The 25,976-nt window shown below is 41.1% G+C and overlaps 1 protein-coding gene across 3 annotated transcripts; it reads left to right on the top strand.

Moving 5' to 3' along the window:
• The first annotated feature begins 1,313 nt into the window (after window positions 1-1,313).
• Window positions 1,314-17,353, top strand: pcgf5b (polycomb group ring finger 5b). Of its 3 annotated transcripts, none has more exons than XM_079801403.1 (9): window positions 1,314-1,457; window positions 3,262-3,530; window positions 5,431-5,527; window positions 5,926-5,981; window positions 6,078-6,137; window positions 9,493-9,638; window positions 13,964-14,062; window positions 14,757-14,846; window positions 16,951-17,353. In XM_079801403.1, the coding sequence occupies exons 2-9, from the start codon at window positions 3,419-3,421 to the stop codon at window positions 16,996-16,998; spliced, it is 708 nt and encodes a 235-aa protein (XP_079657529.1). In that variant the 5' UTR covers window positions 1,314-1,457; window positions 3,262-3,418; the 3' UTR covers window positions 16,999-17,353. The 3 variants fall into 3 exon arrangements, with proteins under 3 accessions (XP_079657529.1, XP_079657528.1, XP_079657530.1); XM_079801404.1 differs by lacking the exon at window positions 1,314-1,457 and adding an exon at window positions 1,672-1,801; XM_079801402.1 differs by lacking the exon at window positions 16,951-17,353 and having other exon boundaries at window positions 1,322-1,457; window positions 14,757-15,028.
• Window positions 17,354-25,976: the final 8,623 nt, after the last annotated feature.

Genomic DNA, 25,976 nt, shown 5'->3' on the forward strand with positions numbered 1-25,976 from the left:
TGTGCATGTTTACACACGTGTTTTTGCAGCAGTGAGTAGGTTAACAAACAAAGTCAAGACACGATGTAAGTAAGAGATTTATTGTTGACAACTTCATTTTTATAACGGAACTTTGTGAGATCGCGATGAACTGACAAAGAAACAGCATTTTAGTGATCGTATATAACCATCTTGGCTCGCTCTCGAGGCTACAGTCTATAACATTCATTAAATAAAAATATTGTTGTTAAGAGGACCGACAGCCAATTTCATGCTGCAAAGTTTCGGAAGTGACATCTAAATATAAATGTCACTCTGCACGAGACAGAAATATCCTCATGAGACCCAGAATAGAGGTTTTGCCTCTGTAGAGGACATTAGCTATATTTGAGGGAATTTCTCTGACAACAACATACACAGTTTTAAGTATTGATATTTTTATGAAATATAAGACATTCTTATGAAAATATTATTACACGTCTTTTTACATTACATATTATCCCAAAACACATTAATATGCAAATTAGATGCAGTGTAGGCCGTTGCTTAGCCTGTCTGCACTTCAGAAGCACCCTCAGTGATTTGATTCTGTAACCGGGCCTGTGATGATTCATTGCCACGCCTATTTCTTAAGGACTGTGCATAAATCCTAGTTGTCAGATTTAGAAATTAATTTAGAATTTAATTTATAAATTAAATTCATTTTCATTATGGCAGAGTCACTTGTTTTATGCACTTTTGTGGAGTTAAGTGCTTTCTTGCCTAGTTCTTGTGAAATATTTTCTGTTGACTTGTTGCCATCAACTATGGAAATTTTACAATAGCCACATTTCTGCAAGGTCTTTAGTTCCATGTTGTCAGACATGTGATGTGACATCCACACTGAACACTAATTTATATATAGGCTAGGCCTTTTGTTTTGTGTGTATAAATGCATTTGTTTTACTCATCCCATATTTTTAGTCTACCTGAAAAATCTTTCATCATTTATTCTGTGACGCTGTGAAATAAAATGGTAATTTATATAAATGTAGGCGGCTTGAGGTGGAAGATGTCAAAACATTATCACTCATGCCTCTCCTTATTAATGCAAACCAGTCTGACGTGAACTGCCAGGTAGCCTACCTGCCTTTTACAGGGCATAGTAATATTAATGAATCCACCAGCTTGACAGGACTGCCACATGTCTGTGTCTTCATTGATAAACTGGTTCTAAACTGTTACTGGACTAGCTGGTAATTGAAGGCTGCGCCCTAGTTTGTGTCCAATCAGAGACAATCTACAATGGATGAATAAAACAGCAATGCGTAAACAAGAACTGGAAAGTCCTCCGCCCCCTTCCCCATAACATCTCAAATGAAAGCAGTTCCGTATTCCGTGCCGCTACTACAACCATCACTTTCAATAGCTCAAATTCGGTCAAGCCCGTTTGTAAAAATCAATGCACATCATCGACATGGACCCATCATGTGTAGAAGGTAAGAGATGGTCGCTACTGTCTGGCTGCAGCTGCGTGTCGTTTTCATGCTCTCCCTATCGTAAAGTTTCGGGTGGGATGGGAATGCGGTCTCGTGTCATATATCAAGTTCGTCAGCATGTCTGTGTCTCTGTAGGATACTAGTTGTCAGGGTAGAGTTGGTTATTTAGTGCGCACTGGTGGGCGATAATACGATCGCCTCTCGTTTACGGAAAGTGACACTTGTAAATGGCAGCAAGTTAAAACGAGTAGCCTACAGTTCTGATCGCTCGTTATTCGTTATCGACGTAACGCAGCGCAGGGTTTTTACAGGAAGATGACGCAGAGAATGACACTGATGACAACGTGAGGATAAACCGACTAGTTTTGACAGTAGACTTGAGAAAAAAAAAGCCTACTTGTCGTGACGATGCCATGATAAGCGACGTAGCTAATACTGAGTTAGCTGAATAAACTTTTGAGTAGCATAGATGACAAACCCGCATTGGATCAATTTGTCAAAACCTTTCATATGTCAACATAACAGATAAGGGGCGTCAAACTAATATAAAACAGGACAATATAACGTTACATTCACGGGCCCAAATTTTGTGTCGGTTGATGGCTATTATATTACAAAATAACACGAGTTCCGAGTCTTTATACACGGCTTTTTGTACGTATAAACGCAGTTAGACATGTATTGAATGAGTTAGAAATGCTATTTTTTTAAGCCCTCTGTAGGCTACTGTGATCCAATGGTTTCGTTTTGAAGCAGTGGGCGGGGCTTAATTCGTATGTGTCATGATGCACCTGTAACGTTAGACCGCAAAGACACATGTAAACCATGCAGTTTCTCAAACATTAAAGGTGCACACAGAATTATTGATAATAATTAATCATATATTAACTTTATATATAACTTCAGTTTTCTTTACAAAGCATAAATATAAAAGAGCATCTAAGAAAAACAAGCAAACAAGACATAACAACAAACACAATATAAGATAGGCCTACTAAACAACTTCATGAAGGCAGGGACATAGTCCAGAGAGTCGTGGTTTTGATCAGTATATGTGTGATGAATCAGCCTAGTGGAAAAATAAATGTCCAAACAAGCAGCTCTCACAATACAGATCAAGGATGAACCATATAGGTGAATATAGAAGTGAATTGGGGAATGTCCATTATATAAATGTGTTGTAGTATAACACAGAAAAAAAAAGATGGAAAGCGCATGTGTGCAGTTAGTAAACATACTTCAGCAAGGCTAGTAGTGTCAGTACTTTTGGCATAAATAAGAGAGTAAAACAATCTTAGGCTGCATCCAAAATCACATACTTCCATAGCATAAAACAATATGTGAAAAGATTAGTATTTCAGAATTCATAAAACAGTAGGTGAAAAGTACCTTGGATGATGACTACCTACTTCCAGTGAGATTCTGAATTGTGCATACGATGGACACTTTTCTATCCCATGAGGCCACAGAAGAGGATTTGTCAATGGCAGTGAATGATGCAACTGACGCTGTTAGGTCACATGACTATAACAACGACAACATGACAAATGTAGTACATCCGGATTACATTTATTGGCCTACTATACACATTCATACTATATAGAATACGTTTCCACAGTCGGAAAATAAGTACTTTTTTAAAAGAAGTTCCTACTCAGAGAGTTTGCAATTTTTGGATTTAGCCTTACTGAATGCACCTTTAACAAACTATAAAAGTTACACACAGTGATATAATGTTCCAAAGCAATAAAAGTATATATCAAATTTTTGTTTCAAAGCGTAATTGTTGAATCCACATCCGCAGGTCTTAAAGGCATGTTTCATTACCCATGATGTCATGAAGGACGTAAAGGCCAGGGGCCCTTCAGCAGAACTCTGCAGTTGAGCCACAGAGTGGTTGAATCTTCATTCTTCCTTCATCCTTACACCATCTGTTTTCCCTCCATCCCCCCAACTTGACAATGACATCACATAGGAAATACCTGGTGAGGGACTTCAACCATTTCATCACCTGTTATGTCTGTAAAGGGTACCTGATCAAGCCCACCACAGTGACAGAGTGTCTGCACACCTGTGAGTATCTACAGTCTTTGTGAAAGATTAGGGAAATGTTTGATTATTGATGATTTCTCAACTAATGTGCCCTCACCCAAGAATGGTCTGTTCTGATTGCTTGATGAACAGTAGGTGATAAAAGCAATTCTAATAAATAATAATAATAATAATAATTAAAGCTGCAAGCAGCGATGAAAGTGCCCTCGCACCCAGGGCCACCGCCACCCTCAGGAAAACAGTGAATAGTGTGCAACATGCATTTAAACGGGTAAATATAGGAGAAAAATGGCAAAGTCATTCTGATGTGCCACACTTCCTGCTACCAGCAGGTGGCGCTTTGAATATAACTGAATATTGGCATGTAGATGTCTTCAGGTCAGGACTATTATCAAACATGTGAAATTTGGGGCAGATCAGACATAATAGGCCAGAGTTAAAACAACTTCCTGTTTTGTGGTGTTACTTGTATAAATTAGCACTTAGCCAAGTGTTGCATTATTTAACGTGTTTCTAGTATGTTTGGCACTTGATTTCATTTTTTAATGTTTCTGGGAGTGAATTACAGTGTAAAGCATTCCTTTTCCTGTTGCCAGCAGGTGGCGCTATGACTAACTGAACATTACCATGTAGATGGGTTTAGGTCAGGACTCTTATCAAACATGTGAAATTTGGGGCAGATCAGACATTGTATGCCCGAGTTACAACAACTTCCTGTTTCATGGCGAAATAGCAAATTTTGTCAGGCCGCCATGGACACATCTCAAGATCTTTGCAATTTAACGTTGCCAAGTCCTTTAGATTAGACTGACCAAATATGATGTTTATCTGATAAAATCTCTAGGAGGAGTTTGTTAAAGTACAACGTCTGGAAATGGCAAAAACTGAAAACATTTTGCTGAGAAAATTCAAAGTATCTCACTTTTTGTTGAGTTTTCAGATTTTGGTCCCAGGGACTTTTTTGTGGGTATTGGGCTGATACAATGTTTCTACCAAATTTCATACTTGTACGTGAAATGTAGCGCGAATGGCGCTTAATTGAATTTTTGTAGGTGGCGCTATCGAGCCATTTTGCCACACCTAATTCTGAAACCACTTCCGCTAATACATACAACTCAGCATTTGTTCTGTGTTTTTTTATGCTAATAAATCACACAACTGCTATTATTAATGTTTGATATTTGATTTTAGGGACATTTAATTGCATAATGATTGATTAGGCACCTATGTATTTCCACAGAGAGTATGTGAAAATCAGGATTTAGTATTAAATAATTGTCATTTTATTGTCAGGCATAAATTACCTACTTTCCTTTTTGCATCATATTGGTACAGCACACTAGATGTAAATATTCCCACTCTTTTAAAATACATGACGTGTCACAGTCATCTGTCACCATGTCAACCAATATTCTCCTCAATGCATAAGCTATTTTCACTTATAATATTTTCACTATATAATATTCTGGATTGAGTCAGTTTCTGATTTATGCTTTTTATTGCTTGATTGGGGCATATTATATGCAAACCATAAGGAAGTTTAATCGAGTATAATTTAGTACAGATAGTAATAGATAATTTATATGCATATTTTTTTTTAAATAATGTTCTTTAATGGCATAACAAGAATTCCATGTTTTGAACGCATGCAGCACTATGCATTTGTTAGAATTATGCACTATATTTTAGCCCTCTGCCCACCCAATTATTCCACACAGTGATGACCTGATTGTGTGTATCAATATCAGTGTGTTATATGTGTGTGGGCAGTGGCAACCCACCCACACTCACTAATGAGGTAAAGCAGTTTAATTTAGTATGTGTGTGTTGACAGGTTTGTGTGTGTGTATTCACAGAGCAATAAGGTATGTTCTTGCTGCTGTTCTAAGAATAATTTGTCTGCCTTCTTGTTTCTGAACAGTTTGTAAAAGCTGTATAGTCCAGCATTTTGAGGACAGCAATGATTGCCCAAAATGTGGTATCCAGGTTCATGAAACGAATCCCTTGGAGATGTTAAGGTAAACCACACTGATCCATAATATCCTAATACTAAGACAAAACCTCTTCAGCAAATCTGTTTCAAGTGATTTGGGATCAGATTGAGTGCAGCATTGTAGAGCACACCGCAATACAAACCATGATAAGGTTTAATCAGATTAATCTACTTGATTTCTGATCCTGGTTGGGAGGCATTCCAGGCAACAGCCGGGCTGTTTTCTGGAGCCAGAGTGTCAGCTGTGTTATTGACCCTGCGCAGGATTGCCTTTCCACACCAGTGATGCATCTCCACCCCAACCCCAGACAGAGCGATAACATGATAACAAGAGCTAGAGCAGCATTAGCCTGCCCTGAATAGGACCGGGACAATATTGCTCTCATCATGTGTTCTGTTAGCTCACATTTCTTTTCTCCAAAGGCTGGACAACACTCTTGAAGAAGTCATATTCAAACTTGTGCCTGATCTGCGACAAAGTACGTATTTTACTGAGCCATTTTAAGTAACTTGTGTGTCATATAGATACCAAATATCACCTGGCATTTATTTAAACCCAACTTTTTTCCTTACAGAGGAACAGAAGCAAGAGGTTGAATTTTGGAGAAGAAACAAATCGAAAGTAAATCCTGATGGTAAATGACTCACAAATGATCTGCACTCACCTGATGCCATGTTGCCACAGAGCATATCTATTTTAAAGAGATAGTTCATCTGAAAAAATATTTTTTTCCATTCATATACTGTACACACTAATTCCCAACCTGAATGAAATGTGAGAGAAATTTTGCAGAATGTTGACTACTGTTTTTCATACAACGAAAGTGAATGGCAACAATGAGATGTCAAGCTCTGAAAATGCCAAAAAAGCACCATAAAAATAGCCCAAATCGAATTTGTACTACTTCAGAAGACGTAGGCTACATCAGAAATCACATATTGTCTTGATGTATTGCCATTTGACCAGCTTCAGTTGTGTCACTTCACAGTCATTCACAAATCCTCTCCAATGGCCTCATTGGATTGTGAAGTATCCATTGGATGCATAATTCAAAATCTTGCCAGAAGTAGTAGGTTGCCTGGGAACTTTTTGCCTACAGTTTTATGAATACTGTGAATTCAACCGTACTACTCTTTTCACACACAATTTTTTTTTTGTCGACTATGCACTGTACAGCTGGTGCAACCGGCCCCTGGTCACTATTCATTTTCGTTGTATGGAAAAGAGCACTTTTCATTGTATGGAAAGTGTTTGGGATTATGGATTTGGAACAGCATGAGGGTCAGTAAATGTTTCCAAAGGTTTCATTTTTGGCTGAACTATCCCTTTAATCCAACAAATTAGGCTCTCATGGCTGTGACCTTGGCTGTGATGGCTGTGATACAGGCTGTGATACAGGTTACTTTGCTGTATCAGCAGCATTTAAACTTCTTTCATCAGACTTTTGGTATAACTTTTGTTCCTTATCAAGTAATGTCTTCACAATCTGTTTCTGTGACCTTGACTCACAGGTGGTAGAATGATGTGAGTCATCAGTATAGGTGTACTCTATAGCCGCGTTTCCACCGAAATTACCCGGAACAATTTGTACCAGGAACTTTTTTCCTCCCAGATCTGCTACTGTCTGCATTTCCACTGCGGTCTAAAGTACCGGGAAGATTAGGCAAATTAGTCCGGTGATGTAGGACTGCGTGCGGCTGCTCCTCCCAGTCAGCGATGGACAGTAATCATTTTTGCGCGACACTGTCTGCAACAATAACAAGGAGATGCAAGCAGCGCTGCTTTTGGTAGTTATGTAACGTTACTGGTTTAATAAAGAGGTCATTAACAAAACGGCGGAAAAGAGACGAGCGCTGATACTAAAGCGTATTCTGAAAGCTCGTAAAGCTAGATTTAAAATAAGACAACGTATGTTATTATCAGTTATTACGGACATTGACCGTGAGATGGCTGAGATGAACGCGCGCCATCAGACAGAAAAGAGCAAGACTGATATTTACTGAACGCAGAACGAACGAACCTCGGAAAAGACTTTTAAAACTGCCGGTTGAAATAAAATGCGGCGTGAGTTCAACCAATCAGCATGTTCAGCGCCCAAGTCCCACCCCCGAAAGTTCCCAAACTTTGAAAAAGTACTACCTCGGGAGGCAATATTTTTTTTCCCAGGATGGTAGGGGAAGGTACCGCCTTTTTTGTCTATGATTGGCTAGAAGGGCAAAGTTAATCCAACATAGCCTACTAAGAAAAGCGCTATATGTGCGTGTCTTCAGATTTATATTTCAAGGTATATAAACTAACCCTAACCCTACCTTGAAATGGCTCACAAATGTTATTTGTTTTGGAAAGAGATTGTGATGGGACAAATCAGCACATTGGCATGACACAGTGGCCCTTAACCACCACATTTATGTGTGGCTTTAAAGTTACTGTACAGTCGATTTACCCTAATAGTGTTTGCCTCACCTAGATACACCATGTGAACTTGGAATATAAATCTGACGGCACGCACACGACAGCCTGGCCTGCCATGAACGTGAGATGACGTTTCACGGCCAAATCAAATAACCAATTTGAGGAGAGCCCTTCTAGCCAATCATAGACGAAAAAGGCGGTACCTTCCCCTACCATCCTGGGGGAAAAAATATCGCCCCCGCGAGCAGGGTCGTTTGGAGGGGGAAATATTTACCCGGAACTTCATTTACACCCTGGTTCCTGCGGTTGAAACACACTGAGTACCACCCCAAAGTTCCTAGTTCCTGGGTAAAGTTCCTGCGGTGGAAACGCGGCTTATCTGTGTCTCTCTGCTTCTTTGAAGGAAGAAGGAACCACATAATCACTATGTACAGCTATTTTATCCAGTTACAACTTTAAAAATGTAAAACTAATAGACTTTAATGGTTATGGTTATATTGCTTTGCAGAAAGTGGGACACATACAGTATGTGCTGTCAAATTTAGACTGTTTAAAATTTAAAATAACAGTTTTTTTTATCTTAATATTTTTAAAACGTAATTTATTCATGTGATGTCAAAGCTGACTTTTCAGAAGCCATTACTTCAGTGTCACATGACCCTTCAGAAATGTAATATTCTGATTAATTATCAGTTCTTTTCAATTATTATTGGTGCTCAATTCGTAATAGTGCTTCTTATTGTTAGCAATGTTAAAAAGAGTTTTACTATCCACAAAAAATATTAAGCCGCAAAACTTTTGTTTTCAATATTAGTAAGAAATGTTTCTTGAGCAGCATATTAAAATCATTTTTGAAGGAGCATGTGACACTGAAGACTGAAGTAATGGCTGCTGAAAATCAAATAATAATCTACAGTCCTTGTGCTCTATGTATGAGCCTAAATGAAGGATTTTCATAATAGTTGGAGTCTCCAAGGCAACTTGTAAGTGTTTGCAGCTGTAAGCAGTTCTTAATGATGAGATAATTACCACATTTATAATTTTCCCTAGAGCATTATTTGAATATTATCTATTTCATATAAAAGAAAGTCTGAAAAAAGATGCAGATGCTGTTTTGCATATCTATTCAGCTTTGTCTGAAATGTTTTGCTTTTGTGCCCCACATCGTTGGAGAAGCTCATAATGTAGCACGTATTTATTTTTTAATTAAATTTTCGCAAGAAATCCATATGAAGTCTGTTGAGATTTTTCTCAAGGAAATCTTCAATAAGATGTGTTGATTGGTGGATACAGGGATTTTGTGTTTTAACAATATTTAGGAAAACATTTTTTATTATTATTTATATTATTTACAATAAAGATAGTTTCAAAGCAGCTTCACAGTCATAACAGAAAATAACAGTGTTAATTTTGAAAAATTCATCAATTATTAAACAAATTAAATTTCAGATGTAAAGTAGGTCTATAAAAGACAATAGTGTCATTTAGCTCAATTTAGTCCAATAGTTCAGACCCTTCATAAAATGATTTAAATGACAATCCTTTAGCATGAGCACTACTGTTTTGTCTTTTTCTAGAGGATGGCCCTATATGTAAGAAAGCCCGAGTCGATGAAGAGGATGATGATAAAGGTGATGGGGACTACCACAGGAGTGATCCTCAGATAGCCATCTGTCTAGACTGCTTGCGTAACAATGGGCAGATGGGAGAGAACATTGTTAAGGTTAGCCATCTTGAATTATGCAGTATATGTATAATCCTCCTATCAGCCTTTCTGGGTGCCACTCCATGTCTTATGCTTCCTTTATCTTCTCTCTGCATTGGTCTTGCCCCCTCATTCCTTCTAAGGGATCAGATTTTTCCCACAAGATCCTTGTGTTTGACATTTTAAGATTAAAGATGAGGCTGATATTCAGTCTTTACTAAAGCCTGGCATCAATCAGTGTGACTCCAAGGCTCAATCCTTTCTATCAGTCTCCACTTTACCACTATCTCCCTGCTTGCTTCTTTCTTTCTTTCTTTCTTTCTTTCTTTCTTTCTTTCTTTCTTTCTTTCTTTCTTTCTTTCTTTCTTTCTTTCTTTCTTTCTTTGACAACATGTATGTTTCTCATGTTTATTCTCGGCAACTAAATTCAGCTTTATTTCATATATATTTTTATGTTTTTTAAAGAAGTCTTTTATGCTCACTAAGGCCACATTTATTTAATCAAAATATAGTAAAAACAGTAATATTGTGTAATATAATTGCAGTTTAAAATATATGTTCCCTATCTGTCAGTCACTTTGACATTGATGTCGAGACTGAAACTATGGGTTGCACTTGGGAGCCCCAAACACCTCTGATACTTCAGAAAAGGCCAATGAGAATTGGGTAGTGGAATTTGCTTGCCAGCCACTACCCTGGACATATGGCTATAAAATAAGGCAGGTGTGCTCCACTTATTTAAAGGGGTACTTCAGCGCTTCATGCTTGAGTCTCGAGATGCAAACATCGTGTGACCATCAAAACTCCAGGTTGAGCCAGTTGAGTGTACAATCTCCAGCTTGAGTGTGTTGTTAGGTATCAGCAGGTAAGCTGCAGGCAACTAGCTGGGTGCTCCGCTTGCACACAGTGCCTATCCACGTCCTGAGGTGATTAATGTGCGTTTTTTTGTCCACGTGAGTTCCCTAGACCGGCGAACCCTGGATGTATCTTACCTTTCAGCAACTTGCAGCAGTAGATTTTGGTGGAAGAATTCGATTCCATGACCAGTACTTGTGATGCATGCCCTTTCAGTTCAGCCCGTATACTGAGGCTAGGTGCTGGTTATGTAGTGATTCCCTGATGGTAATCCCATATTATGTATTGTCCACAACTGGGATTGAAAACCTGTGTCTTCCCCTAGACAGAACTCTGTCTCTGTCTCTGTCTGTGCTTCATGTCAGTTGCTTCATTTGTAGTAGTCCCTCCCTTTTCAGGTAGGACCTACCACTGTAAATTGTGTGGTAAGTCCATGTGATGTATTCTCCACATACTAACCTCCCCTTTCGGGTAGGATGTAGTCTCTGTAGAGTTCCTTCTTCCATCTGGAAAGTAGAGTGCTTCCTCAATGCTCTGGTCTGCATCAAATGTAGTTCCCTTTCAGTCGGTCACGTTCGACGTACATTGGAACAGACAGACGAATTGGGGATCGCTTTCAGAGACCAATCTACTTTGAATCTAACTAAACGAGCCAATGAACATTGCATGCGTTTCACACATTCCACGCTCCTCCCCGCAGCGTGGGTATAAATAAGGAAGTGGAAGCACCGCATCTTTGCTTTCTGCTTCGGAGTTGAACGCCTGCTGATCTTCAGTTTGTTGTTTTCCTACGAAGAGTGTTTCAAAGAAACGAGTCTGCCTTTGGAGAGACCTGATCTGGTGCGGGTGTGACCGCACGGGCAGCGGTGGTCGCGTCACAAGTGACACAAACAGCTGTTTTTACAGCTCAAAGCTGGGTGTCTTCAACGAGTGTGAATGCTCCGAGCAGGCTTGCACTACAGAACTGCTGTGAGCCACAGCCATTTCCCCTGTGTGCACTATCAGAGCGGTTTCCTTTCTAAAAGAGCTACACGGTTTGACCCTGCATCTTTTTCAAGATGTCATTCAAACCGTGTGTTTCTGGATGCAAGCGATATTTGTCCCCAGTTGATGGTCATGATCGCTGTCTCACGTGTTTGGGCGTTTGGCACGCTGAGGCAGCATTTGTGGATGACTCATGTTCCCACTGCGGGAATATGACCATTGCGGTGCTTAGGTCAAGGCTCAATTACCTCAAACGGGGTCCCTTCGCTTATCCCCTGATCTAGTGGTCCTCCTGCCCAGCAGAGGGCTTCTACTTCGGTTGATAGCCTTGGTGGTGACCTGAGGATAACAGTGAGGGCTTCCCTGATGAGTCAGCCTCCTTTGGCCCCTCAATCCTCCGCACCTGCGCCGGTGGAGCTTCCAAAAGAGTTTGCTGGTCCTTCCCATGGGGGGCCAGCTGTTTCTTTTGGGGCCGACTTTCTATGAAAGTCACCGCACGCTCCCTTGGTCGGGTGATGTCCACGTTAGTGGTCCAGAAACGCCACATGTGGCTAAACCTGGAAGACAGGCTTTATTTTGTTTTATTTCTGTTCTGCCACTGGCTCCCCGGAGTCTAGTACCCACATTTTCAATAAAAGAACAGTTTCCTCCCTCCCTGGGAGGTTGGCAGTGCGTGACGCTTCAATGCCTTGCCAATCCCCTCCTCCTCTCACTTCGCCAGTGGGCAGCAGTGTAAGGCCCGAGGACGCCACCAGGGCTTTTCACCCACACTCTGCCCCACCCTGGAACCAGGTAAGTGTTGCACAGCACACTCAGACCACACTCCGGGCCACCTTCGGGCCTCCCGAGTCACGATCAAGCTAGATTCTTTAGCATACGTGTAGAGCCGGTATCTTCCTGTGTACTCGCCCCCAGTGGCCAGTAGCACGAAGGGCCCATTCTAGTGTTGGCTTGCAACACCACACCCGCCTGCTGGGCCGGCTACGTGCGTTATTGACTCCAGTAGTGTTCCCCAGAAATGAGTCCCCTGTTGAGTTCTTCCGTCACCCTCGGCAGTCAGACGTTGTATGTTATGCTGGGTATCCATATGTAGCGGTCCCCATGGCGACCCCATATGTGTATTCTTCCACGGTACGGCTACCTTACTCGGCTAGCTTGTGTCTTTCCCTTGACAGAGCTCGTTCTGTCGTCTCTGGTGGTGTTTTCTTTCCCCCCTAGAACTAGGCTGGAACCACCCCAGAGACTGCCATATGTTTTGGCTAGTCCATATGTGTAACTGCCACCTCTCCTTCCTTAGAAGGATGTGGCTCTGCAGCACTCCTTCTCCCGAGATGGGCACACTTTCCCAGCGTTATCCAATAGTCACACTGAGTGGGTCTTGCAGAACAGCAGTGACTGACCTTCTCTGCTTAGAGCCCTGACTTCCGCTCAAACAGAAGGGGCGGTCCAGGGAGTGCAAGTAGAGCGCTGGAAGGGCCAGCGTCTGTGGCGTGTTGGTAGATCCCCAATTCGTCGGTCTGTTCCGACGTACGTCTGAAAGGGAACGTCCCGGTTACGTATGTAACCCTCAATCCCTGAAGGAGGGAACGGAGACATACGTCCCGTCGCCACAGGTGCTGTACCTCCGCTGAACGGCAGAGTCACTAGTTCGGCTCCTCAGCGGAAAAGCAAAGATGCTGCGCTTCCACTTCCTTATTTATACCCGCGCTGCGGGAGGAACGTGGAATGCGTGAACCGCATGCCAATGTTCATTGGCTCGTTTAGTTACAGTCAAAGTAGATTGGTCTCTGAAAGCGGTCCCCAATTCATTGGTCAGTTCCGTCGTATGTCTCCATTCCCTCCTTCAGGTATCGATGGTTACTTACGTAACGGAGATGATTTTTTAAGACATGTCAGTCTTGACTCATCGTTGAAGTGACTTACATATAGGGGACGTCTCGGTTACTATTGTCCCTCTGTTTCCTAATTGAGGGAACAAGACGACATGTCCCTCCTTCCACAGCTCTGAGCTGCTTGCTGAAATGACCGGGATACTATCTCGGCTCCTCAGCATAAACCTGAATGAGTGGAGCACACCAGCCTCCTTTTATACTCATATGCCTGGGGGAGTGGCTGGCATGTAAATTCCACATGGTCATTCTCATTGGTCTTTTCTAAAGAGAATCAGAGGTATTTTGGGCTCCCAAGTGTGACCGCTAGTGTCAGTATCATTCCCTCCATTTGGGAACAGAGGTTACAATAGTAACCAAGACACTTTCTATTTCTTAATTTCTTTATTTTAAAAGGGACAATGCAAAATAATTAACATGAGCACTTAAGTCCATCATGTAAATGTGCCAGATTTAGCCATACATGCTAATTTTCATCTGTTTTTATATCCCTCTAATGGTAAAGCGGAATTTTCAGCAGTTTTCAGTGTCACATGATCTTTCAGAAATTCTCATTGTAATATTCTGATGGATTCACATTTTTTAATGTATTGTCTTTTTTGCTTTGTTTTTCAGGGTTTAATGAAAAAATTTATTCGCTGCTCAACAAGAGTTACTGTTGGAACAATTAAGAAGTTTTTAAGTCTGAAGTTAAAGCTTCCCAGTTCTTATGAGGTAACATTTGGATATCTTTAGTCTATGTAGTTGACCATTTTCCAATAAAAATATGGAATGATTTGTTGAAAAATTACATATTGCCTTTGCATTTTGTTTAAATCTCACATGTATATGAATATATTGTTGTTATGCATTGTGCAGGCACATTTATGCAAAGCTTATAGTGTGATAAACTTTTAGCAGTACATGGTAATTAAACACATGAATTTGGCATTGCTAGTGATATTGTCACGATTCAAGTCCAATGATGATGAGGAAGGCAAATTAAGTGGTTCAAAATAACAACAAGGTTTATTTAACATGAGTGCATGGCACAATACCGGACAAGGAAAGAAAGGAAATAAGGAATTTAAATAGACATGGTGATGAACTAAATACAGACAGGTATGCTCGTTAATGAATGTCCAACTAATGATTGGTGAGAAACTAGAACAAAGGAAACGGTTAACTGAAGAGAAACAAACAAAAAATCCATGAAAGTGAAACTAAACAGAACATAACTATGACAGATGAACACTACAAATTAAATATTCTTGTCTGGGACTCAAGCGTTGTTTCTTTTACTTCATTGCATGTGTTTCACCACTTGCCATATTCCTGCTGTTTATGTTTTGTTTGTTTGATCCTTGCTTTGATGTTTTGTACTACCGTACAATTAAACAGATCTGATAATCGATAACTGTTTCTGCAGCTAGATGTTCTATGCAATGGTGAGATCATGGGTAAAGACCACACCATGGAATTCATCTACATGACCCGCTGGAGGCTTCGGGGAGAAAATGTAAGCCATGAGCATACCAGTATTTCCTCCTTTCCTCTCATGTGTGAAATCTAAATCCTCTCATCTTTTCCACTTGGATGAGCAGTGCAGCAGACCCTATTACTTAAAGCAGCTTCATAGCAAGTTGTGTGGCCTTGCTCTTCTTGGTATTTACAATGTAAAGCAAAGAAACTAAGACAGTCATAAAACTTTAAGGTTTATTCCAAAACAAGTCAGTTCAGTCCCACACCCCCTCCTCAACTGAGCAGGTGCTTCATTAATCTAGCATTATGATTGTAACTTTTACACAAGGCTGTCATGGAGTATGAATTTATTAGATCCAGAGTGTAATGAATCGCTGTAGAGGTGAAGGGGGTTATAGATGCCCCACTGGGAGGGTCCTCACTGTTCTCATTCCCAAGCATCTCCTCTTGCAGCTCGTCCGGGGTGGGTCTTTATGTGGTAATGGCACATCTTAATCTTGAGGGTCCCTGTTTGGTCTGTTGATATGTGTACGACTTTCCGTCTGTGTGGTACAGCCATCCACACTGAGTTCAGTAATTTATGGGAGTGACAACTGCATTCTACAACCAAAATAACTCCTGAACAGAACCAAACTGAACAACTAGTTTTTAATAACTTTTTTATTGTGGATTGGAGATGTGTCTCTCTTTTGTATGCATAAGAATACCACAGGGAAAAAGGTATGAGCCTTGAATTTCATGCTGCCAGATCTTGCTATAAAAAACAGCAAGAAAATCAAAATTGACCATTCTTATTTTTTTAATGGAATAGGTCAATATTTATTATAAATGATTATTGTTTTTAATCCATGTGCCCTCATAATCTTTAATCAAAATAACTTATCCTTCCTCTTGCAGCAACTTTTCTTCTTTTCTCTGATGATGTGTTTTTCGACAACCTGTCACTCACATGAGATTGCAGCAATAGCAATGACAGATCCAATCCAATTACAGTTGGACAAAATCAAGTCCCACCCTATATTTTTTCTTGTTCAAAAAACTGTTTGACTTGGATATACAGTATGTCACAATAGGGAAGAAAAGACTATTGCAAAATCCGTTTCATGCCGACTTTAATAACTCTATAAACTTCGCATTATGAACAAAGCTCATACAGCAAGCCCAAAAACGCTATGCTATGCAAAGCAGCCTTCCAAGCATGAAAAAACACGATGCCTCTGTTGACAGTGGTTCAGTTACAATTTCAGTACATTCTTTTGACTAATCTTTGGATTGGAACTAATGGAAACTGCAAGCACTCTCCAAAGCCACTCCCCCTCCAAAAGACATGAACGCAGATTCTGCAAAGCATAAGGAGACGAGAGACAGCGTTAAATTAACTCATGTCTCAAAGCACATAACATTACAATAATAATGAACGTAAACAACTTACTTGAGTGCTTACTTGTACCACCTGACTGCTACAGATTCATTTTGCCGTTGCTAGTGTTGACATAAAAACGCATAAATCCGAGTCTGAGGATGTGAACCGCTCCGGGTAGAACGTCACGGGTTGTCAGGTTGTATTGTTATAGTTGGTAGATTTAGTTCATGGCTAACAACTTTTCTGATATTTCTGATATTTCTGTGCCTAATCACACTATAGGGAAAATGATTGGTAAAAATTCATATTAAAGCTGCTGTCTGTTACTTTTTTTTTGTGTTCAAGATTTAAAAAAATTATATAATGAGAATGTACAACATGAACATTTTCCAAAATGTGTTTTTGTCTTACCCTGAATCATTATTGTACACTTATAATAAGTGTTTATATTGGGACTATTTCAGGCCAGACTGGTAGGAACCGCTGCGGAGGAGCACAGTCCCTCCGTGACTTGCCATAGACATAAACAGAGAGAAGTAGCTCCGGCTGCAATGTTCTTCCGCAAGACGCATGCAGTTCTGTTTATTAAACGCTAGAGCACAAAAAGTTATGGACTGCAGCTTTAAAAAAAACCTAATAGACCTAAATATAGAGAAAAGCACAATAAAAAGGCAACATCTGAAAATACAAACCATGTCATGTAAATTGAAAGCTTGCATATGGTAATTTAAGGAAACTGTCAAGTTTACACTCATCTACAACATGTCTCTTTCTCCAGGTATACCCAATGGTACTTGAATATCGACCACGCATTGACTTTGGCTAGGTAGAAAAACCCTGAACTAATTTCATTCTATGAACAGACAGCGAATTGAATGGACATGTCAAGTTCTGAAGATGTGCTCTACCTGTCTCTTCTGTTTAGTTTCATTTGTTTTTTTGTGTGAAAAGATTGTCACTTAAAACATTGTGATTTATATATCTTCCTATGTTGTGGTTTATTTACCAAAGTGACACAAAAGTCATATTTAAAGGCCTTCAATTGCATATGATGGTAGCTCCCTTTGAAAATGTCACATGATATAAAAATCTCAAGTATATGCGGCAGTGCCTTTTCCCATTATATCATCTTATGAAAAGCTTCTAACAGACATTGAGTTTATAAAGAGGTGTTTTTACAGAATTGTTTCCTTTTGTGTTTCATGGACAAAACAAGCCCTACAAGGTTTTGAAAAACATGAGGATGAGTGACAGAATGTGAATTTTTAGGTCACTTTAAGTGGTTTAATACTAGGCTCCAGATGTTTAAAGCTTCTGGGCTTGATCAGAACTTCAAACATCCTCTAAGGGGTTTAAGCTGGTCTGTTTTTGATTTTGCCCACTTAAGGAGTTTTATTTATTAGGCCATACCTCTGTGCTCACAAAAATGCCTTTTCTTTTGAGGGTTTCAGTGACCTGCATATGTGCCTAATATGTGTGTGTATATATATATATATATATATATATATATTATACACTCACCTAAAGGATTATTAGGAACACCATACTAATACTGTGTTTGACCCCCTTTTGCCTTCAGAACTGCCTTAATTCTACGTGGCATTGATTCAACAAGGTGCTGAAAGCATTCTTTAGAAATAGGATATTTGTGATTCCCATATTGATAGGATAGCATCTTGCAGTTGATGGAGATTTGTGGGATGCACATCCAGGGCACGAAGCTCCCGTTCCACCACATCCCAAAGATGCTCTATTGGGTTGAGATCTGGTGACTGTGGGGGTCATTTTAGTACAGTGAACTCATTGTCATGTTCAAGAAATTTGAAATTATTGGAGCTTTGTGACGGTGCATTATCCTGCTGGAAGTAGCCATCAGAGAATGAGGACATGGTGGTCATAAAGGGATGGACATGGTCAGAAACAATGCCCAGGTAGGCCGTGGCATTTAAACGATGCCCAATTGTCACTAAGGGGCCTAAAGTGTGCCAAGAAAACATCCCCCACACCATTACACCACCACCACCAGCCTGCACAGTGGTAACAAGGCATGATGGATCCATGTTCTCATTCTGTTTACGCCAAATTCTGACTCTACCATCTGAATGTCTCAACAGAAATCGAGACTCATCAGACCAGGCAACATTTTTCCAGTCTTCAACTGTCCAATTTTGGTGAACTTGTGCATATTGTCGCCTCTTTTTCCTATTTGTAGTGGAGATGAGTGGTACCCGGTGGGGTCTTCTGCTGTTGTAGCCCATCTGCCTCAAGGTTGTGTGTGTTGTGGCTTCACAAATGCTTTGCTGCATACCTTGGTTGTAACGAGTGGTTATTTCAGTCAAAGTTGCTCTTCTATCAGCTTGAATCAGTCGGCCCATTCTCCTCTGACCTCTAGCATCAACAAGGCATTTTGGCCCACAGGACTGCCCCATACTGGATGTTTTTCCCTTTTCACACCATTCTTTGTAAACCCTAGAAATGATTGTGCGTGAAAATCCCAGTAACTGAGCAGATTGTGAAATACTCAGACCGGCCCGTCTGGCACCAACAACCATGCCACGCTCAAAATTGCTTAAATCACCTTTCTTTCCCATTCTGACATTCAGTGTGGAGTTCAGGAGATTGTCTTGACCAGGACCACACCCCTAAATGCATTGAAGCAACTGCCATGTGATTGTTTGATTAGATAATTGCATTAATGAGAAATTGAACCGGTGTTCCTAATAATCCTTTAGGTGAGTGTGTATATATATATATATATATATATATATATACAGTGTGTGTGTGTGTGTGTGTGTGTATCATAAACAAGTTGAATTTAACTTGGCTAAACACATCGAATAGAGGTTTTACAATGTCATACTTCTCTGGCATCCTAATAGAAAAATAATTGAGCTTTATCATCGTATCATCATTATTGTGGTTTATGGCTGGCAGGCAATGAGTTAAAAACTTCCTCAAAATTTGTAATACTCTAGCTTGGTTTTTCAGATTTATAGAAACATGGGTATAATGTTCATAATTGCTGTCTTAAATCAAAGCTTTTGAGTCATGCTTGCCTGTTTTATGTCAGAATAAATCCTGAATCAAGTAGTCCAAAGAAAAATGTCAAAGCAAAGGAAGAAACTAGTTTATTCTTGCAAAATAGAATTAAGGGATTTACTGGGCCACAATATAGTATATTAGTCTGATCATATTACACCAAAGACACTCGAAAGCATCTGACCACATGGCATACAGGCTAAAACTGTCTTCCTTGCCTTACAACTATACACAGAGGCCATGTGGCAATGATAAAGCTTGAATTTCTGAGCATGAAACTACCTAATTTCTCAGAATTCAAAAACATATATTTGTGATTTTTTTTCCATGTTTTTATAAATCTCCCTGAAAAATTACTTTTAAAAAATCACATAAATTTGATCTTAATCAACAAAAATATTATTTTGCGATTCTTTTCACATTAAAAATGTGACTGAAATAATAAAATAATTTTTAAGTTGAAGCTGAATAATATTTGTTTATAATAGACCTTTGAATGTCCTTGTACTGCAACGATCAACATGTATTTTTGTAAGAAGCCCTTGTAGATATTTTATTTTGGAAATGTATTTGGAAATGGAAATGTATGTTGTATGTAACAAACATCAAATGCTGCTTAGAATATTCTATTTTTCAATGTAAAGTACCTGAGGTGATTTCTATAGAGATTAGAAATGTATATAATGAGAGTTATTGTACTTGTGTGTCTTTGTTCAGAAGAAAAATACACTCATGAACATTGATGATATTGGTCTCCATGTACTATTTTTGATTTTATACTTATGTCATGTTATTTAAAATTGATAAAGAGACAAAACACCACAGTGTTTATTATATTGAATGTGTTACAGATTGTTCAATTCTCCCTCCTGAATGGTCTCATTGCACAGCGGTATGTGTAGAGCTCTGGGTGTGGCAGCACTGCCTCATATTTTCTCTGTGATTTCATCTAAGGTTCATCTGCCAAGGATAGAGTTTCTCCATGGACAAAATCCATCGACTTTTCAAGTGATTCGGCTTTCACTGCTGTGGAGAAAATGCTGCCGAAAGATCATAAAAAAGAGACAGATATCTCATTTTCTTAGAAGGCTGATGAGGGAGTGTGTGTGTGTGTGTGTGTGTCCATCCTCAGCAGTGTTGGGCACGTTACTTTAAAAAAGTAATTAGTTATAGTTACTAGTTACTTCTTACAAATAGTAACTGAGTTAGTAACTGAGTTACGTCATTATAAAAGTAACTAATTACCAGGGAATGTTTTTTTTTTTTCAAATGTTCAAATATGTCAAATAACTTGGATGCCCCCAATTTTAAATATGTTAAATGAATGAATTGGACACTAAATAGAATAAATTGCTATTATAAAACATTGTACATTAAATGTACACTATTGTAATGTTGCTGTGGGACAATGTGAGAGACACCTATCAAATTCAATATATTATTGTAAATATTATCAGTAGTATCACTACTATAGTGTAAATATTGTGTAAATAGTATCAGTACTTCTTTACTACTCCTCTGGTAGTGGAGCTCACGTTATCACCTGGGTTTTTAGCCACTAATGTTGTGGCTGTGATGATGTGAGGCTTCATTAGATTAGAATCACTTGCCACCGACGGGGAGAGACTCTTTCTTCCTGGGCATAAGCTGCACGTTACATAAACATACTTACCTTTCACCTCAAAGAGGGAAAAGTAGCGCTTATACTTCCAGTTTGCGAAAACTACCTTTGAAGTCGTTGGACTGCCATCGCTGACTGTGCATATGCGTGTGCGTCATAGGTGTGTGTGTGTGTGTGTGTGAACTCAACCTATCAACCTCAACCTTGTCTCCCACCCACCAATCATCATCAGTTATGTGTACCACCCAACCCACCCCCCAACACGCATGGCTGGCGCACACGCGCACACACACACACACACACACACACACTGACACACACTCACGTTGCAGGTCCTACTGACAGAGAACCTGTTGGGATGAAAACCGCTTGAGTGAGCTCAATTATAGTAACGCCGCATTTTTTTTCCTCAGTAACGCTAACGGCGTTGTAACGGAAGAAACAGTAATTCGTTTGATTACTCGTTACTGAAAAAAGTAATTCCGTTAGTAACGCCGTTTATCTATAACGCCGTTATTCCCAACACTGTTCCTCAGTCTCCAAAGTTGGAAGGTCATACAGCATCATTCTCATAAAGGCCCAGCAGACTGCAGCTCACACTGGTTTGCTTTCTGGGAGTTGATGTTCTGAAAGATGCACCGCTCTGCAGAGAGACACTGCCTGGGCTCTGGGCTCATGAAAGTGGATTTCTCCACTTTCTACAGGTCAGTCACAACACTTCTGGATTTCCACTTTATGTCACAGCCAGCCAGTAATTTTTTCCAAGAGCACTCTCTTCTGTCTAGGAAAGTGTATGTCTCTCCTATACCTGTGCCAAATGCATTCTCCTTCTGCACAATAGAATTTTTGGAACCTTTGTGTCTTTATACTGCCTTTTTCCATGACAGTTAACAAGAGTTAATTCGGAGGAGGTAAAACACAAAAATTTGGTGGTGGTAGGTAGGCCTACTGCCTGGTGCCCTTCACAAGATATCAATTTGACAAGACAGCCACCCCAAAAAACATAACAGTTTGTTAAAACTGTTCCCTTTCAGTCAGTCACGTTCAACGTACGCCGGACGTCACAGACGAATCGGGATCACTTCTGGGAGCCCCTATCAGCTTTGAGATATAGAGAATGGGCCAATGGCCATTGGCGTGCGAGATTTGCATCTCGAGAAAGAGAAAAGAGAGAGAACGAGAGAAGAGGCTTTCTTTGAGTGCTGGGAGAGAAGGCGCAATCAGTGGCGAGCTCACTAATACAGTGATAAACTGCTGTTTTCACAGCACTGTTTGGTCTGTTGGTTTGGTAAGGGCGTTCCCAACGGTGGCTGCATACACAAGCACCGGCCCCCGGGCAGACAATGTCCACCCTGGTCCAAAACACTATTGGCGACCAGATTGGTAATTCTGTTCTGCCACTGGTGTTAAAAACAGCCAATGGTACCCAAATTCTTAAGAGAAGTTCCAATACCTCTGGGCTTCGGGAGTTCAGGAATGGCAGCGTGTGACGCTACGAAGCCTCGCCACTCTCATTCCCCTCTTCTCAGCGGTGCGAGGACGACACGTGACGCTATACCTCGCCGCTCTTGTTCCCCGCTGATGAAGGAGGGGAGGCAGGCCGTGCCACGCTCAGCCCCTCCTTCACTCAGAGAGTGCGCTTGGCGGTGTACGATGCTTCCATGCCTTGTCACCCTCTGGTGCCTCTCCAAATCGCCAGCAGGGGGTGCCAGCTGTGGGGATGCACACAAGCGGCCTTCCCACACTCGCACACCCCCTCAGCGGAAGCAGGTAAGGTACGTCTGTGGTGCCGTTGGTCCCGCTTGCACGGTCACTGGGAGCCTGGCTAGTGCTTCCCAGCCCGTCTCGCTGGCTCATCCGTACCATCAGACTCGGCTATGCGATTCAGTTCACCTGGCGTCCCCCCAAGTTCAGGGGCGTTCACTTCACCTTTGTGTTGAAGGAGGACGCCCCTGTGCTTCAGGCGGAGATCGCAGTCCTACTGGCGAACGACGTGATAGAGCTGGTCCCTCCAGCCGATATGACCAGCAGGTTCTACAGCCCATACTTCATTGTACCCAAGAAAGGCGGCGGGTTACGTCCGATATTGGATCTGCGATTCTTGAACAGGTCCCTTCACAGGCTGCTGTTCAGAATGCTAACGCAGAAACGCATCTTCAGGTGCATCCGTCCCCAAGATTGGTTAGCAGTGATCGACCTGAAGGATACATACTTTCATGTCTCTATTCTCCCTCAACACAGACCGTTCCTACGCATTGCGTTGCGTTCGAGGGACGGGCATATCAGTACAGAGTCTTACCCTTCGGGCTGTCCCTGTCGCCCCGTGTCTTCACGAATGTCGCAGAGGATACAAACCCCACGCATGAGAGAGCGTGGGGTTTGTATCCTCAACTATCTCGACGACGATGATTCTTGCCCAGTCACGAGAGCAGTTGTGCGAACACAGGGACATGGTGCTCAGTCACCTCAGCCAGTTGGGGCTTCAGGTCGACTGGGAAAAGAGCAAACTCTGCCCCACGCAGAGGATCTGTTTTCTAGGTATGGAGCTGGATTCGGTCGGTCTGACAGCGCGCCTCACAGATGAGCGCGTCCAGTCAGTGTTGAACTGCTTGAATTCGTTCAAATGCAGGACAGCGGCATCACTGAAACACTTTCAGAGGCTCCTGGGACACATGGGATCACTGAAACACTTTCAGAGGCTGCTCGCCGAGAAGACCCCCGAAGATGTTCGATCAGTTCTGTGCTTTCCTTCCTACAAGACAGGTTGGAGCAAAGGCTGTCTCCTTCCACCCTCAAAATTTATGTTGCCGCTATCGCCGCAAACCATGACATGGTAGATGGTAAGTCCTTGGGGAAGCATGATCTGATCGTCAGATTCCTGAGGGGGGCGAGGAGACTAAATCCGCCTCGCCCTCCCTCTATACCCTCCTGGGACTTAACTCTGGTGCTAACCGCACTACAGAGAGTGCCCTTTGAGCCTTCCGGGACCAAGTGGTGAGCCTGCAAGCGCTGCCTTCGGAGGAGGCAGACCCAGCCCTAGCTTTTCTCTGTCCCGTCCGTGCTCTCTGGACTTACGTGGACAGAACGCAAAGCTTCAGGACCTCAGAGCAGCTCTTCGTCTGTTACGGAGGCCAGCAGAAGGGAAAAGCTGTCTCCCAGCAGAGAATGGCCCACTGGATAGTGGATGCCATCGTCTTGGCTTATGAGTCCCAAGACGTGCCCTGCCCGCTCGGGTTAAGAGCCCACTCCACTAGGGGTGTGGCTTCTTCCTGGGCATTGGCTCGTGGCGCCTCGCTGACAGATATTTGTAAAGCTGCGGGCTGGGCAACACCTAACACGTTCGCTAGATTTTTTAGCCTCTGTGTAGAGCCGGTATCTTCCTGTGTGCTCGTTTCAAACAGTCAGTAACACCGAAGTTCAATATGTTGTGACCCCCATGGCGGTCCCGTATGTGTATTCTTCCACGGTACGGCTCCCTATGGAGAGCCCGTGTCTATCCGAGCTCTGCCTTCTCAGTCAGGTGTTGGCCACCCCTGGGACTTCAGTATGTTGCACTACCCAAGGCCAGTCCATACGTGTATTCTCCACATGGTAACTCCCTCCGAGCATGATGTGGCTTCCGCAGTAGCCCCCCTGGGCCCTGGGCATGCTTTCTCAGCGTTGTAATAGTCTGCTGAGTGGGTCTTGCGGAACAGCAGCAGTGAGTGACTCACCCTGCGTGAGTTTTCCTGCCCAGAACAGACGCCGCTGGGCGCTAGAAGTGGTAGTAACTGTGGCGTTTTCCAAAGGGATCCCAATTCGTGGGTGACGTCCGACAAACGTCAAACGTGACCCACTGAAAGGGAACGTCACGGTTACATATGGTAACCCTCGTTCCCTGAAGGAGGGAACAGAGACGTACGTCCCGTCGCTACAGTTGCTGTACCATCACTGAATGGCCGAGTCACTAGTTCGGCTCCTCAGTGAAAAAAAATAGTGCGCTGCATCTGCTTCCGGTTTATACCCGCAGTGCGGGGCGGAGAGCGAGATGCAAATCTCACACGCCAATGGCCATTGGCCCGTTCTCTAGATCTCGAAGCTAATAGGGGCTCCCAGAAGTGATCCCAATTCGTCTGTGACGTCCGTTCCCTCCTTCAGGGAACGAGGGTTACCATACGTAACCGAGAAGTTTTGTTATAATACTATATACACAAATTTTCTGGGAAAAATGATAAATAAAAAATGAAATGTATTTAGGGATAAATACGAATTTTACAAGATACTTTATACATATTGATTATTTTTATACACACCAGGTTTGTCTTTTAATATACATAGAATACACTGTAATATTTTACAGTAATGTCTCATTTGTTTACATTAGTTAATATCAACTATGAGCAAAATATTTGTTACATTGTTTATTAATCTTTTTTAATATTCACTTTAAAAAATAAATTCCGTCGTTTTTACATTAAAAAAAAAATCCTGGCAGCTGTGGTTGACAGAATATTTCTGTACAAAAATACAGCAAACCTGTAAACAAATTTACAGAACAACCTGTTAATTTTACAGTATGAAACTAATTTACAAACAAGAAAAAGTGCACCCAAATGCTACACATTGCTATTAAAATGTATTTTATACCTTTAACTTATACAGAAAATTACCATAATAATGCTGGTGGTAAAAGAGGAAGCCACGTGAAGAATCACGAAAAGTTCATCACAAGCTGAATTATACTAGCATACAGAAGGTGCACAGAGTCATTCACTCAAACACAAAACACCATCATCATAACGTGACACTTAAATAATGCAATACACATACATTAAACAACAAAGTGCATAACTGATACAAATGTGCATAACTGATACTCAATTATGTGCAAATAAGTGATTTGAACAAAATACCTTCAAGTGTCACACTGGGAATTCTGGGAATGTCAGTTTACATTTTTTTCACTGTAAATTATGAAATGTCCAATTACATCTTTTACAGTTTTTTCCTGTATATAGTACGGGAACATACGGTTAACCTAATAATAGTTTTTCCATTCAATATTTTTACGATATTTTACAGTTAAAACTACACATTTTTTACCACTATTAGTTCATGCTCACGTCCATTAAATAATAGTAACAGATACAATTTTTAAAATGTAT

The sequence above is a fragment of the Gobio gobio genome (genome assembly GCF_949357685.1).
Source record: "Gobio gobio genome assembly, chromosome: 20".
NCBI lineage: Eukaryota > Metazoa > Chordata > Actinopteri > Cypriniformes > Gobionidae > Gobio > Gobio gobio.

Bases quoted from the DNA above. Each gene is read 5' to 3' on its own strand.
- pcgf5b (XM_079801402.1), top strand. From the start codon at position 3,419: ATGACATCACATAGGAAATACCTGGTGAGGGACTTCAACCATTTCATC. The intron at 3,531-5,430 runs GTGAGTATCTAC...GTTTCTGAACAG, and splicing joins GACAGAGTGTCTGCACACCT to TTTGTAAAAGCTGTATAGTC. The intron at 6,138-9,492 runs GTAAATGACTCA...GTCTTTTTCTAG, and splicing joins ATCGAAAGTAAATCCTGATG to AGGATGGCCCTATATGTAAG.